The 15000-nt window shown below is 31.2% G+C and overlaps 1 protein-coding gene across 1 annotated transcript in view; it reads left to right on the forward strand.

The window, feature by feature from the left end:
• Positions 1–15000, forward strand: part of LOC107450135 (cell adhesion molecule Dscam1-like) — a 398660-nt gene that overhangs the window by 306183 nt on the left and 77477 nt on the right. Inside the window, exons 10-12 of the mRNA XM_071186796.1 lie at positions 211–330; positions 5974–6147; positions 13839–13986. Of these exons, the coding sequence (XP_071042897.1) occupies positions 211–330; positions 5974–6147; positions 13839–13986 (442 nt within the window). The remainder of the gene's footprint in view (positions 1–210; positions 331–5973; positions 6148–13838; positions 13987–15000) is intronic.

Here is a 15000-nt window from a genome sequence, read left to right on the forward strand (position 1 = left end):
TTGCCGAAGCGAGAAAAGAAATTTCACCGTTTTTGTGACCACATGCATGCGTTTTACGTAACATTGTTTTCTCCAGGACTATTCTAATGAAAGACAACATTCATCCAAACGAAATGATTCCTTTCTGTAACATATCCAACATTTTTATTGTTATTCTAATGCATTCTATTGTGTTTAATTGATTCTACATGTGTTATATTTTTCTTTCAGTTCCTCCAAGATGGGTCATTGAGCCTTCTGACGTATTTGTTGTGAAGGGAAAAAACATTGTCGTTGATTGTCAGACGGAAGGCTTCCCGCAACCTCGAGTGCGATGGACAAAGGCTGAAGGTGAGAACTATAATCAGATAAAGAACAGAAATTTCGGAAAAAGAATATTAATGAAGCACTTGTAATGAAGTCACAATCCGTTTTGTGTTTTTGTGCTACAGTCCCTCATTAGACGCACTATAAGATTCTATATGAAATCTTAATTATCAGATGATACTATACAGCTGTATTGTTTCTATGCGACTGAAACCGTTTTGCACTTGTTTACGTTCGTGTATCAATTAGTTAAATTTGACGATATATAATATAAATTCCACGATTGGATAAATGAGACGATTTATTATATAAATATAGAATGTTTATTATATCAGGTATTATATTAGTATATTATAATAATTAGACCAAATTATTAGACGCACTGTTCTGTTTTAATAATTACGTGTTTTGCACGAGTTTATAGGCAATACTTTTGTATTTAAACATACATGTAATGGGTTTTTATTTGGGAAATTTTTTATATACTTCCTATTTGCATTTATTTTAAACGTATTGCATTACGATGTGAACCAATTGATACACGAACGTAAACAAGTATAAATCTGTTTCAGTCACATAAAAACAATAAAGCTGTATAGTATCACCTGATAATTAAGATTTTATATAGAATCTTATAGTGCGTCTAATAATTTTTTCCATGACTGAATTCTTCTGTCTCATTCTGCCTGTCGCTAAATAATTCTTGTTGATTTAGGGCAGGTGTAGTCAAAATTTTTAGGAAGAGGNTACATGTAATGGGTTTTTATTAGGGAGATTTTTTATATGCTTCCTATTTGCATTTATTTTTAACGTATTGCATTACAATGTTAACTAATTGATACACGAACGTAAACAAGCATAAGCCGGTTTCAGTCGCTTAAAAGCAATAGAGCTGTATAGTATCACCTGATAGTTAAGATTATATATAGAATCTTATAGTGCGTCTAATAATTTTTTCAGGGACTGTATTCTTCTGTCTCATTCTGCCTGTCGCTAAATAATTCTTGTTGATTTAGTGCAGGTGTAGTCAAAATTTTTAGAAAGAGGGGCTCTCTCTTAAATGAAAAACGTACAAAGAATATAAGAAAAAGTGAAATATTGTTATATATAGCCTGATTTAGGCTATTTATAGGCTGATGTTTGCATAAATATAACTCTATATACACTATCCGGACAAAAATATCCGGACACCCAATGGTATGGATTTAGAGCGTCTTGAAGTACATATCAATGGTCCCTCTTTTGCAGTCTGCGTACATCCTGCACTTATATGGGAAGACTTTCCACCAGATTTTGATAGGTGGCTATAGGAATTAACTTCCATCAGGCTTCCATCGCAGCAGAAGTGAGTGCTTGCAGTGAGGATGTTCGATTTGCCTGGCTACGTAATTTGCTCTCTATACCGTCCCAAAAGTGTTCCATGGGATTTAGATCTGAGAAGGCTCGTCCAATTTTGGAACACCCATTTCGTCAAACCACGTCTGTGCAAGGCTCGATTTGTGAATGGAGCAGTTATCCTGCAGGAAGAGAAATGGGCCTTCCCCGAAATATTGCTATAGAGTTGTGAGTGCCGCATTGTCCAGAATGTCCACAATACATCTCACAGTTCATGTTTCCAACCACAGAAACTAACGAACATTGGCCAAACCACTAGAAACACCCCGTCACCATTATGTTTCAACCGGATGTCCGGATTTTCGCCCGATAGTGTATCTTTACGCATCGTTCAATTAGCTCTGTTGAACTCCAACTGACAATTGAGATCTCCTGATGTCAAGAACTCTTGATAGCTCTGAATAAATGCGTGTAAAAAAGTTTCAGTTCTCTTAAAAAGTGCTCGCGATTTGACGAAATAAATTTGACGGAAAAAGTTTGACGAAATAATGATACGAAATAATTTGACGAAAAAAGTCAATTTAACATTAAGGGATCGAAACTTCGGACCGCTCTCCTGACAAAACTGTACCATAATTCCCATATACCTGGGACCATAATTACGGCTACTACCCAGATTACGGCTATCCCCTATATTTAGGGGATCAGAATTCTAAATCCGTAGAAAAAAATTTATATTTATTCAGAGAAAGTACGTTTTTGTGCCTGATTTCGTAACTTAAAATGTTAATAATAAATGAAAGTTTATCATTAATATGAATATAATTTCCTAAATGCGTAAGTCTCTTGTGAATTACACAAAATTTTTGTACCCCGTTCTTTCATTTATTTAATCATTTTGTTTAAAACACTCACAGCAAAAAAACCTTGTTATTATAACAAAAAATCATTTTATTTAAATAAAACACAAATGAAAAACGTACATAAACTTAATAGTTTAAAATACTTCAAACATATTGTTAACCAGAAACTAATTTTCTAAATTTGTAAGTCTCTTATGAATTACGAAACATTTTGTTCCATGTTCTATTCCTTTCATTTTTTCGTTTTGTCTAAGAACACGCACAGCAGAAAAAAATTCATTTACAGCTAAGCGATGAAAAAAACTCTCAAAAAAGCTAAACTAACTTAATTTATTTTCATATATCTAAAATGCCCTTTATTGTTAATACTTAAGTAAAAAATTGTACTTTTTTTTCATTTTATATTTCCTTCGTTTGGCAAAAGCAAATAATTACATTTCAGTAATTCAATAATTGTTCCTTGTCTTCCTTCCTGTTCGATTAATGTCAAAATAGTTTAGAAAACAAAATATAAAATCATTAAAAATAGTTACTTTTAAATTAAATTTAGTCTTTTGTTAGCTCTTCAAAGAAGAAAAAAATTAACTATTTATTTAACTTGTTTTAAAATATTTTTCTCTGGTACTCAGAAATAGTAACGAGCATTTATTTATGGAACTGTAAGAAACACTGCATTCCTATAGATTTTTCTCATTCATCATTATTTGTTTTATTTAAAATTTTTATGAGGTATTTTGACATTAGATCGTTTTATAGTGTCCTAAATTTCACAAACGAAGTAAGCCCCATGCCATTTACCAATAAAAATTAAAATGCTTCTTACGAAAAAAAAGACAACAGAACAATTGACAGTTCAATGTTATAGAAAAGAGCACTATATAAAAATAAACCGCGTTTTAAGTGTTGAGCAGTGAAGGATTTTTCCTTTTAGATCCAAAATGGTGACACAAATCATGCGATTTAATTTTGTTAGAATTTTTTCTTTTTATGACTTATGATTATCCTGACAAACGGTGATACTTTGAAGAAGGAAATTGAGTTCTATATAAATGAAATTCAGTAAATAAATAGTATGCCAAATAAACATAAAACTTTTGACAAAATTTTGTGCATGTACTAGAAAAAGCATACAAGCTGCCATTTTTTTTATAGTATAATATTCTATATGTAACTCAAAACTGTATATTTTATGCATCCAAAAGTGCGTTTCCAAGTTCGTGATTAATTATTGTATTTAGATTCCTTTTAATTTTCATTGATAAATTAATAGATAAACCATTATTTGAAGAACTGAGCTGTTAAACGTTCTAAGTTAAATTTTTAAAAAAATTGGGTAAATTAGCTTTAAAGTTTATGTGTTGACAGTGAGAAATAAAGATCAAGATATGACTTTATTTCTTATTCGCGAACTACTACTTGGACTCCTAATCCTATACCTATATGCTTAACATTCAAACTCTCAGAGAAGACCAAAACACACTGTGATTTTTAAAGAAATGCTTTGCTAATGAATAATTTTTGGGAAAATTAACCATAAAATATGGTTTTTATTACCTTTCTGTTTGGTAGTAAATGTTGTAAAACTTAGTAATTTTATCCAAAAGTTGTTAATTTTAACAGTACCGGTATATTGTTTGAGTTGACGCGAAAATGTTCAGTTTGATAACCTCTATTTTAGTTAGTAAACACTTGTTAACCTTGCTTCTCGTCGATTAACTGCTTTTTTTCTGATGTAATCTATATGTTGACATCTACAAACCTTTTTAAACTATAAAAAATGTGAATTTATAAATGTACAATTACCTGGATAAGGCAAAACTAAATCAGCAGTTTAACTGTTACACAGTTACAGTTAAACTGCCAAACCAAAATATCCAGTTTAACTGCATATTTTGGTTTAGTTACCTAATTTTTGTTTCTTTTACCAGAACTGTCTTTGCCATACCAGTACGGTAATTTTTTTTTAGAATTTTTTTCCGGTTAAAAATTCGTAGAATGGGAAAATTATTCACCGATATAAATGGATTTTATCTCAGTAAAAATAAATGCCGCCAAATTCGCGATTTTAAAAAAAAGTTTTTTAGCTTTTCAAATAAATAGGCTACTTAACCAATCTAAATCTTTAAAGCTAAATGGTATATTTAGTTTAAAATAATAGCTTTGTTTCGTGTTAAAGAAGCTTAAATTTAAGCTTTCTATCTTTAGTGCTTTTGAAAAACATCCTTAATTTGCTGTCGTTTAACAATGGTGCCAACTATTACGATTTATCCGTTAAGTATTACGATTTCATCGCCAAGATTACGATCTTACAATCGAGTTATAAAACCTACGTTTTTTGAGAATTTCCGAAATAACCTGGTTAAAATAAGTGTTTTTTCTTTCAATTACAAATGTTATGATTTTTTTTTCAACTAACCTACTTTAATTTTTTCTACTCCTTAATCAATTTTAAAAACAATAAAGAAAAACAAAAAAACAATTTGATCGAAACAAGAAATGAAAGAAATCTCATGTTTCTCTTTCGGAAAAACAATTCTGAAACTTAATCTTTTCTACTTTTAAAGAAGCAAAAGAACATAAACTGAAATTTGAAATGCTGTTAAAAAAAAAATTAAGGGATTCAACTTGCAGGATGATAAAAAAGACAATAAGGACTAGTTCTAATTCAGAGTATAGCTGGAATGTTGATTCCAAGCAATTTATTTAATTTTTTAATGAAGTGTACCATTTCATTGTTTAATTTTTTTATTTAGGACTATTAGCTAAGATGTTCTTTTTTTATATAGTAGTAAATTCGTTCTTACTATTATTAATACGATTAATCAAGATATAATTAAATAGTGTATGCAGCCCCTAGCCAAATTATTCGAAGCACTTCAAGATTCTATGTAAAATCTTAATTATCGAGTAATACTATACAGCTTTATTGTTTTTACGCTACTGAAACCGGTTTACACTTGTTTACGTTCGTGTATCAATTGGTTAACATTGTAATGCAATACGTTAAAAATAAATACAATTGGGAAATATATAAAAAATCTCTTGAATAAAAAACCATTACATGTATGCTTAAATATAAAAGTATTGCCCATAAACTCATGTGAAACATTAATTATTAAGAAACTGTGCGTCCAATAATTTGGTCTAATTATTATAATATACTAATACAATACCTGATATAATAAATATTCTATAGTTATATAATATATCGTCTAATTTATCCAATCGCCGAATTTATATTATATATCGTCTAGTTTAGCCAATTGATACGCGAACGTAAACAAGTGCAAACCGGTTTCACATACATAAAAACAATACAGCCGTATAGTATCACCTGATAATTAAGATTTTACATAGAATCTTATAGAGCGTCCAATAATTTTGCCAGGGACTGTAGCTATATTCAAAGCATTAAAATTAGTTTATATGGGATTATATATTAATTATATTTATAATTTATCTTTTTTAGGCGATAGTCCTCGAGATTACAAATCCATAGTGAGCAGCCCTCACCTCCAGGTTTTCGAGAATGGATCTCTATCAATAACAGACGCTACAGAATCTGATGCGGGTTATTATTTGTGTCAGGCTTCGAATGGAATAGGCCAGGGGCTCAGCAAAGTCGTCCGACTAAAAGTTCACAGTATGCTATGCGTTTTTTTCAACCAACTATTATTTATTTAGGTTTAAATTTTCATTACATGTACCAGAGATGATTGTGTTCCGGAAAGAAATCCGGATTTTTGATTGACCTCGATCCGGAGTTCCAAGGTCCAGAAATTTGAAGTCATGTTTCATTACAAGTTATGCTAAGAACTTATATTGGCAAACGATATTTTTTTATTTGAACTTAATTGTGTTATTTTATTTATTAATTTATCTTTGATATTTTTTTCCGAAACACTTTCTCATTCTTTGTTGTCAAGCTGCCAGCAGTATAAACAGATCCGTCTTTAATTATTTGTTTTAGTCAATAGAATATCGCTTAGCACTAACTTTCTCGTTTTCGTTATAATTTGTTTCCGCAGTCGATTATTTTATTAATTTGTTTATTTATACTATTACTAGCGCGTGCAAAGTTATGACTACGCATCATAAATATTGAATCAAACATACAATTTAATTGTAGATGAAACATGCTTTATTCAATTAATGAATCGTTTATTATCATTCAAGGGCGCCGGCAGGGGGGTGCAAGGAGGTGCACTTGCACCCCTCTGGCTTTTTTTTTCTAAACAATTAAGCAGATACAGAAAAACTATTTTGTTATAAAAAATTTTTATTAAAAATATTTTTATTCAAAAACAAGTAATTAAATAATTATTGATACATAACAATTAAAATTTTTTTTAATCAAACAAGAATAGTAATCGTCTTGTTTGCTGTCCAAATCTGTTTATAACTTTTTCAATGAATTCTGAGTCATCTTTGAATCTTTTCTTATGCACATTGAGCATGCACAAATTACTTAATTTCTCGTGAGACATTGTAGACCGATTCCATGTTTTGATGCGTCGCATTGTACTAAAAGTGAGTTCAATAGTGCACGTAGTAGCTGGAGGAGTTAGGCCAATTTTGATAGCCTCCGCTACAGCTGGATAAAACGGTGTGCCCTCAATTACCAAATCGATGTATTCAAGGGATTCATAAGAATTTTCTCTATTCCACCACATTTCGTACCACGCTGTAGCTTCAGTGATGAATTTCGGTAAGAGCAGATCTTTACACATAGCATATATATATATATATATATATATAATCTTCTAAAGCTCAATAACAAATCAAACACTACAAATTCAACACAACAAATACAAATCTTAAGCGTGCACAAACACGTTAGTATACGAAACTACTGTTTGTAGTTATTTGTGTTTCAAAGTCAGTAGCTATGACAGCGCCATCAATAGTTTCTCGTGGCAAAATTTGCAAGTACAAGAAATTCGCACTTTTTTTTAAATATCTTGTTAACAATGAAAAAATGTATGTTGAAAAAAATTAACAGATTGTAATAGGTAAGATTATATAAGTAATAACAAAACAGTAATAACAGAATATTTGTAAATTTGTTTTTTTTTGGGGGGGGGGTAGTTTGTTAGAGGGTTGCACCCCCTTTTACATTATTCTGCCGGCGCCCTTGTTATCATTATTATTTATTTATTTATTATTTATTTATTTATTACTATTGTAGTTAGGTGTTTAATAATAATAAGTGTAATTAGTGATAAAAGTAAACTTATACATAATTATTCATTTAAATTATGCTGCTTATAATTTATTTTAAATTTCATGTTTTGAAAATAGCAATTATTTCAATTTACAAAGACATTAATTTTTTGAAATGCGTCATTGATGATTTTACTCAAGAAATTTTCAGAATTTTTGAGTTGGGATCACAATCGACCCTGTGTCACTGAACACAAAAAAAAAAATTAATAATTAAATTTTGGATCTCACTGAATTTCATAAATTTGTAAATTTTTGATGAATTGTTTTCTTGTGAGTGGTAGTTCAGTGGTTAGATAATCCGACACCGGTCTAGAAGAGCCCGGGTTCGATCCTCGGACTCATCAAGTACATGTTAGTAAAATCTATGGAGTCGAAAGTCTTGTTGTCGGTCACTGAGCAGTGCCATAGTTACGGGGATCAGGAGAAAATTTCCTTCCCCTTTAGATCTAAGTCTAAATTGAGGAAGTGGCCTCACAAATGATATTCCCACTTCAGGTGATCGAAATTTTGATGGTGTGCTTTCGGATCATCCCCAGGGATGTTTCCCAGAACGTCGCCAATAGCCAATTGTGCAGCTCTAGTGCGACATAAATAAAGTACCTAACTGTCCATTTTGTGAATAGATTAAAATTTGCTGTGATTTTTTAGCGATGTTAAACAAATTCACTTTTGAAATTTAGATCAAACATTATTAAATTGCTATTTTAAATATCCACCATTTTAGTTATCAAAAGAATCTATTCTAAGATGATTACTATTGGCAAAATAATATTAAAGCCCGGTATAACAAATCATAGAACATACTTGAAAGCTTTATATTTCTTTTTTTAAAAAACGATAATTAACTTGTTAATCTGCATTGCTACATGTTCGTAAAACTTCTGTAAAAAGGAACATTTGAAATTGCGACCAATATTTATTTTATTACTATTTTAAATATCCACCAAATCTACTTCAAATTGATAATTTTTGGGGCAAAATAATATAAATCCCTCTTATAAAATACCTAAACACATTCTCGAAAATTGTTATTTTTTAAAAAAAAAAACTGCTTGTTAGTGGAGCTGTAAAAATGAACATTTGAAAATGGGATCAAAAAATTATTCCATTAATTTTTTTTCTCATTGTTACACCGAAGCTGTTCATATTAGATAGATTGTTTAGTGTGGGAAAATAAACGTAATATTTCCGTAAATTTCCGTAATAACCGTAAATTTCCGTTCCATATTTCCGTAAATTTGATCCTCAGATCCTTTTGTGATTAACACGTTAAATTAGTTTGTAATAACATAAGAAACTTCAATTTTAAAATAAAGATTAAACATTATGCCATTCCTTTTAATTTATTAATCAACCCAAACTGCTCGTAAATGGTTATTTTAGAGGCATAAACTTAAACCCTATATCAAGCATCCTAAAATTACTTTCAATTGTCATTTATTCCACACTAGCCGCCTAAGACGGCCAGCTGTCCGCCACGCTAAAGGTTTTCACAAATAAAGTTTTTTAAAACATAGCAGGAAATCTGAAGATTAGTGGACAATTAAAGTGTTCCTGTCCTGCAATTTTGTCTTCATATCCAGATGAACAGCGACAAATATATCAAAGCGAAGCGACGTTCTATTTACGTATCGAATATGTTGCCACATTTTTAATACAAAAGTAAAACTTTTCTCCACTTTGATAAATGTAAACTAATGCGAACCTTACAATTAAATTATTAATTCCTTCGTATATTATTGGTTTAAGTTGTCGAAAATTAATATTTCAATTGTAAGGTTCGCATTAGCATACATTTATAAGAGTGGAGAAAAGTATATGCGTTTTTTAATAGTTTTTTGAATATGGCTCTTTGAAGACGAAAAAGCATAGATTTTCTACAAAATGACTGATAACTAAAATACTAATCCAAAGTTTTGAAAAAGAAAAAAATACTTCTTTATTATGTCAAAACACAATTATGTGCCGAGTTTCGTGCCTGGGCGAGGCTTCTGGGGCGATATATTGTGATTACAGACAGACAAACAAACACACACACAGCCGCGTTTATTATTATGTATAGATAACATTAAATTGTACGATGGACTAAAGTTAATCATAATTTCAAGATTTTTTTCCTTTCCTAGTGCATCAAATATAAATACTGTTTCAAATCTATTTGCAATTTAAAAGATTTGTGACAAGTTTTATTGCTATAAAACGCATAAAAATCTCTAAATTAAATTAGTCTGGCTTATCTTAAAAAGCATGAACTTGTTCATATACAGAAAAAAAAACATTATTTGATGTTGTTATTCCACATAACATTCAACTGTACGATGGACTTAAGTTTATCATAATTGAAAACTAAACTGAAATTATTTGTTTAAGTTATAATAATATATTTATTCTATTTTAATTAACAGTTGGTGTTAAAAAAAAAAATTTCTCAATTTTTTAGGTTTTTTTCTACCAAGTAAAAAATAAACATGTTATGCTAAAGGATTTTTCATATAAATGTAAACAATTCTTTGCCTAATTCCTTTGAGTACATAATATTTTGTATGTTACTTAATTAAAAAAAAATATTTTATCCCACATTTTCAATTAAATTTTTTTTTTGGAAAGATATTTTTCTTGACCGAGGAAAAAAAGAAAACAAACGAAAACAGTTATAATAGCACTCTTTAAAATGTACAAAACGTTTCAACGTAATTATTCTTTTAATCCGTTTCAGCGAGCCTGTTTATTTACATTTAATCACTTTTACTGCTAATACAAAAATAAAAACGAACGGGAGAAGGGGAAAAAAATAAACTCAGTTTTTTTCAGTTTCCGTAATTTCCCTTTGTGTTCGTCGAAATGGTCCCTGGATGGCTGCACTATGGGTAATGACATGTAAAATCAGTTACGCCAAATGGGATCATTTGGCGACTTCTTATGCTATAGGCTTCAATTTATCTAATTTGCATACAAGAAAATTTGTCCGAAATCTTATAAAGCACTTATTTTATCACATTTTTGAAAAGAAGTATGCGATGCTTAATGCATTTTTGATAAGGTAGCATTTATTGAAATGCGAAAGCTTTGATAAAATTTAAAGATTCAATTTTTGAAAGTTTCCTACTTTATTTGGTTCTTTTATGTTTGCCGTTTTATATATGTACTGTAACAATTCTTCTTTGAGAATTTTTTTTTTAGTTCAGATTACTATATCTCGGTTCATTAACAAAGCTATAGAGACTATTTTGCCGTCGTTGGCGGTTTTTATTTAAAGTTTAAGATACGCAGAATCTTGTCAGTTTTTCTGCCTTGGAGCGTTAGAAAAGTTTGTTTTTTTTAAACTTTTTTAACTGTCTGGCATACTTTTAAGAAAAGACTCTGAAATGCAACAAAAAAAGTATTAAAAAAAGAAGCAGAAAGAAAGGTCATTAAATCGTCGTTTACCGATTTTTTTAACGTTCCGTTCGGAAAAAAAAATTATTTTTTTGTTGTTTAGAACTTTTAACCGAATCACAGCGAAAGCGTATAAGAAGTATAATTTTTTTTTCTCTTCAACCGTCGAAGATAATATGCACGCATTTATGTATGGGGAACTGAAAGTAAGGAATGTGTTGAGGGGTTATTTTCAAAGTATTTATTTCTTTTTCTTCAAAAAAAAATTTTTTCTTTTGAGATTTTTTAGAACGGAAACTAAATAAACTTTACCTCGTTTATGGCAAAGCAATATTATGTGTTTTTGATTGTTTTTAATGGATCGAAATATTTCTTTTCTCGTAACAGTGAATGTACGTGAGGAATTTTTTAATCTATATTGAATTTATTCTGGTGGAAAGTGTGCATTTTTTTTATTTATTTGCAATTGCAGGATAAAAAATAAAAGAGAACAACGAAAGGAAGAAACAGAAGCGCAAAAAGTCAGTTCCTTATTAGGTGTCTCTTCGCTCATGGTGATCGAAATCCCACAAAAAGCTCTACAGTCGAGATTGTGGTGGCTATTTATAGGAAAAAGGCCACAAAAGAGACGGTTTTGCTCAGATAAATCAGATTCGCGACTAAACAGTCTTGTGGCGGCTATTTATAGAAAAAAAGCTTCGCTCAGATGGATCAGAGAAGCGGCTAAATAGTCTTGTGGTGGCTATTCATTGAAAAAAAAGCCACAAAATAAGCAACAGTTTGGCTCAGACAAGTCAGAAGAGCTGCTAAACAGTCTTCTGGTGGCCATTCATGTAAATAAAAGCCACAAAATAAATAACAGTTTGGCTCACACTGATCAGAAAAGCAGCTAAACAGTATTGTGGTGGGCATTCATAAAAAAAGACCAAGCAATAGATGTACCCCCAATTCAAATTCATGTACCCCCAATCCCAAGAACGCTGCAAACACGGGGGTACATGTTGGCCCAGTGCCAAGAATGTTGTAATAAACGTTTAAAGAAATATGTTATTGAAAATATGAACGGGACTGGAATATTGTTGATAGTAGTTACCATTTGTCGTCTGTACCAAAAACTTGATGGCTGTATGCATCTTTCCATGTATTACCCATATTTGTACGTTGTGTACTCGTAAATGAACTATCTTTTGGGAACTTAACAGTCCAAGGAGTCATGGATTGCATCCGATTCATTTCCAGATTTTGAAACTGAATTACCCGGGTGTGAAGCGAAAGTAAGAACGGAAGCTTGACCCACGCTATTCTACAGAGTATTAACTATCCACACATCTAAGTCTGAAGCATGACAATCTAATTGCTTAAAGTTGCAGATTAATAGGAATAAAATACACTCTTATCACAGCCTGACTGTGGTAGGGGCATACAGGGAATTTGCCTCGGGCCCCCGCTTCAGAGGGGGCTCCAAATTGAATAGAAGATTTACATACAAAAATACAGGCTTTTGATTGGCTTAATTAAGCCATCGCAATTGCGAAATTTTAGCTGAATTCCGCCCTAATGTCAGCAAGGATACGAATTTTTCGCATATAGATGAACAAAGTTAGCAATCAGAAAACTGAAATCAGCATGATGGACATAGAATTGTCAATAAATCAATAAAATGGACAGAGCGACGTTTTGTCTGCCATTGGGGGGGGGGTCTTTATAGCTATTTTAGGTTCTAGTAAATTTTCTTGTTGTTTATAATGAGGTGTCCTAGTACCTCCATAAAGTTTGGTTCTTCATTACTGAAGTAGTGAAGCTGAGGGCGGCCTCAAAAAAGTTTTTGCCCTGTGCCCCAATTAGGCTAAGTTGGGCCCTGACTCTTAAAGATTTTTTTAAATGCTATCTAAGGCGTAATTATTGTAATGCATAGGTGATTGTGCTCCGGAAAAAATCCGGACTTCCGGATTTTTAGTCCAGAAGTTTTAAGAAATCATCGATCACATTTATATATAAAAATTATTGTATATTTTATTTAAAAATATTAGAACTACAATTTATAACTTGGCACTTGGCATCTCTTTCATTTGTAAATATTTTTTCTGGTAGAATAATAAATGTGATTAGAGATAAAAGTAAGCTTACACATAATTATTCATTTAAATAATGCTGCATATAATTTATTTAGAATATCATGTTTTGAAAATTTCAATGACCTAAATTTATAAAGATATTAATTTTTTGAATGATTTTACTCAAGAAATTTTCAGGATTTTTGAGTTGGGCCCACTATCGCCCCTGTCAATGTGTAAAACTTAGATACTGTTGCTTTAAAATGAGCATGTAAGTTAATGTTCTTAATATCCAGATAAAATCAAAATGAACATACTTTTCAATCTAGAACACTACACACGGCTAATGTTCTTAAAATTGCTGTCGATGATTATTCTCTAATTAGTGTTGAATTTCTAGAAGGGTGACCGGATTCAAGATCTTAGGGGATGAGCGACCCCCTGATATCAGCGTGAACCCCCTGATGAGAGATTCAAATTATCTGATCCATGTAGATCAAAATCTCGCTACAAAATCACTGATTTAAGATGTACTCGTTCGGGTGTTGATTACTTGTAAATAAACTATCAAATGAGTAGTTGTCTTAAGGTTGACATTAGGATGTGATGGATGAAATTTATGTAAAAATTAAATGCAAGAAGGTTGAAATACAATTTATTTGTAAACTTTTTTTTTCAGTTGCTGCCCATTTTTTATCTAAATTCACTGCTGAAATGGTTCATAAAAATCACAAGACACGACTGAAATGTGAAGCGATTGGAGACAAACCTATTTCGATCACTTGGATGAAAGATAAAATTGCCATCAAGCCTCAAACGGATCCAAGGTAAAAAAATTGTTTCTTTCAGGAACTCGCATGAAATTTTACTCAATGCAGTCCCTGGCCAAATTAGTAGACGCACTATATGATTCTATGTAAAATCTTAATAATCAGGAGATGCTATAGAACTTCATTGTTTTTATGCGGTTGAAACAGGTTTGCACTTGTTTATGTTCGTGTATCAATTGGTATACATTGTAATGCAATACGTTAAGAATAAATACAAATGGGAAATATATGAAAAATCTCCTTAATAAAAACCCATTACATGTATGTTTAAATATAAAAGTATTGCCTATAAACTCGTGCAAAACATGTCATTATTAAAAAACTGCAGTGCGTCCAATAATTTAGTCTTATTATTATAATATACTCATATAATATCTGATATAATAAATATTCTATATTTATATAACATATCGTCTAATGTATCCAATCGTCGAATTTGTATTATACACTGGTGGACAAAATTAAGAGATGGAAGACACTTTCCCAAATATCTCAAAAAATACTGAATATAAATAAATAAAAATTGGTATGGATATAGCTTATTCCATGATAATAAAGTATGCAAAACAAAAATGAAAGTGCCATTCACTGGCAAGACCTATTGCCAATAAATCCAATGTAGTCTGAACTTAAGGATAAAAGATGACAATAAAAGTGAGGTTAGTACAGTGTGTGTTGCCTCTAGTATAGTGTATGGTAACCCCTGACAGACAGACAGCATGCACAACGAGTATGCATGCTGTTAATAAGGGAGCTAAGGAGGACTTGTGGAAGACCCTCCCATTCATTAATTTTTAACTCCAGAATGGTTCTGGGGGGAGGTTGGCGCATCGCAATAGCTCTTCCAAGAGCATCCCAAGCATGTTCAATAGGATTCAGGTCAGGGGATTTGGCTGGCTAATCCATTCGTTGAATATCCTCGCTTTCCAGATACTCATCAATCACGAGAGCCCTATGTGGTCACGCATTGTCGTCCATAAATATGAACTCAGGGCCAATAGCGCCCCTGAA

Source organism: Parasteatoda tepidariorum, chromosome 1 (genome assembly GCF_043381705.1).
Source record: "Parasteatoda tepidariorum isolate YZ-2023 chromosome 1, CAS_Ptep_4.0, whole genome shotgun sequence".
NCBI classification, from domain to species: Eukaryota; Metazoa; Arthropoda; class Arachnida; order Araneae; family Theridiidae; genus Parasteatoda; species Parasteatoda tepidariorum.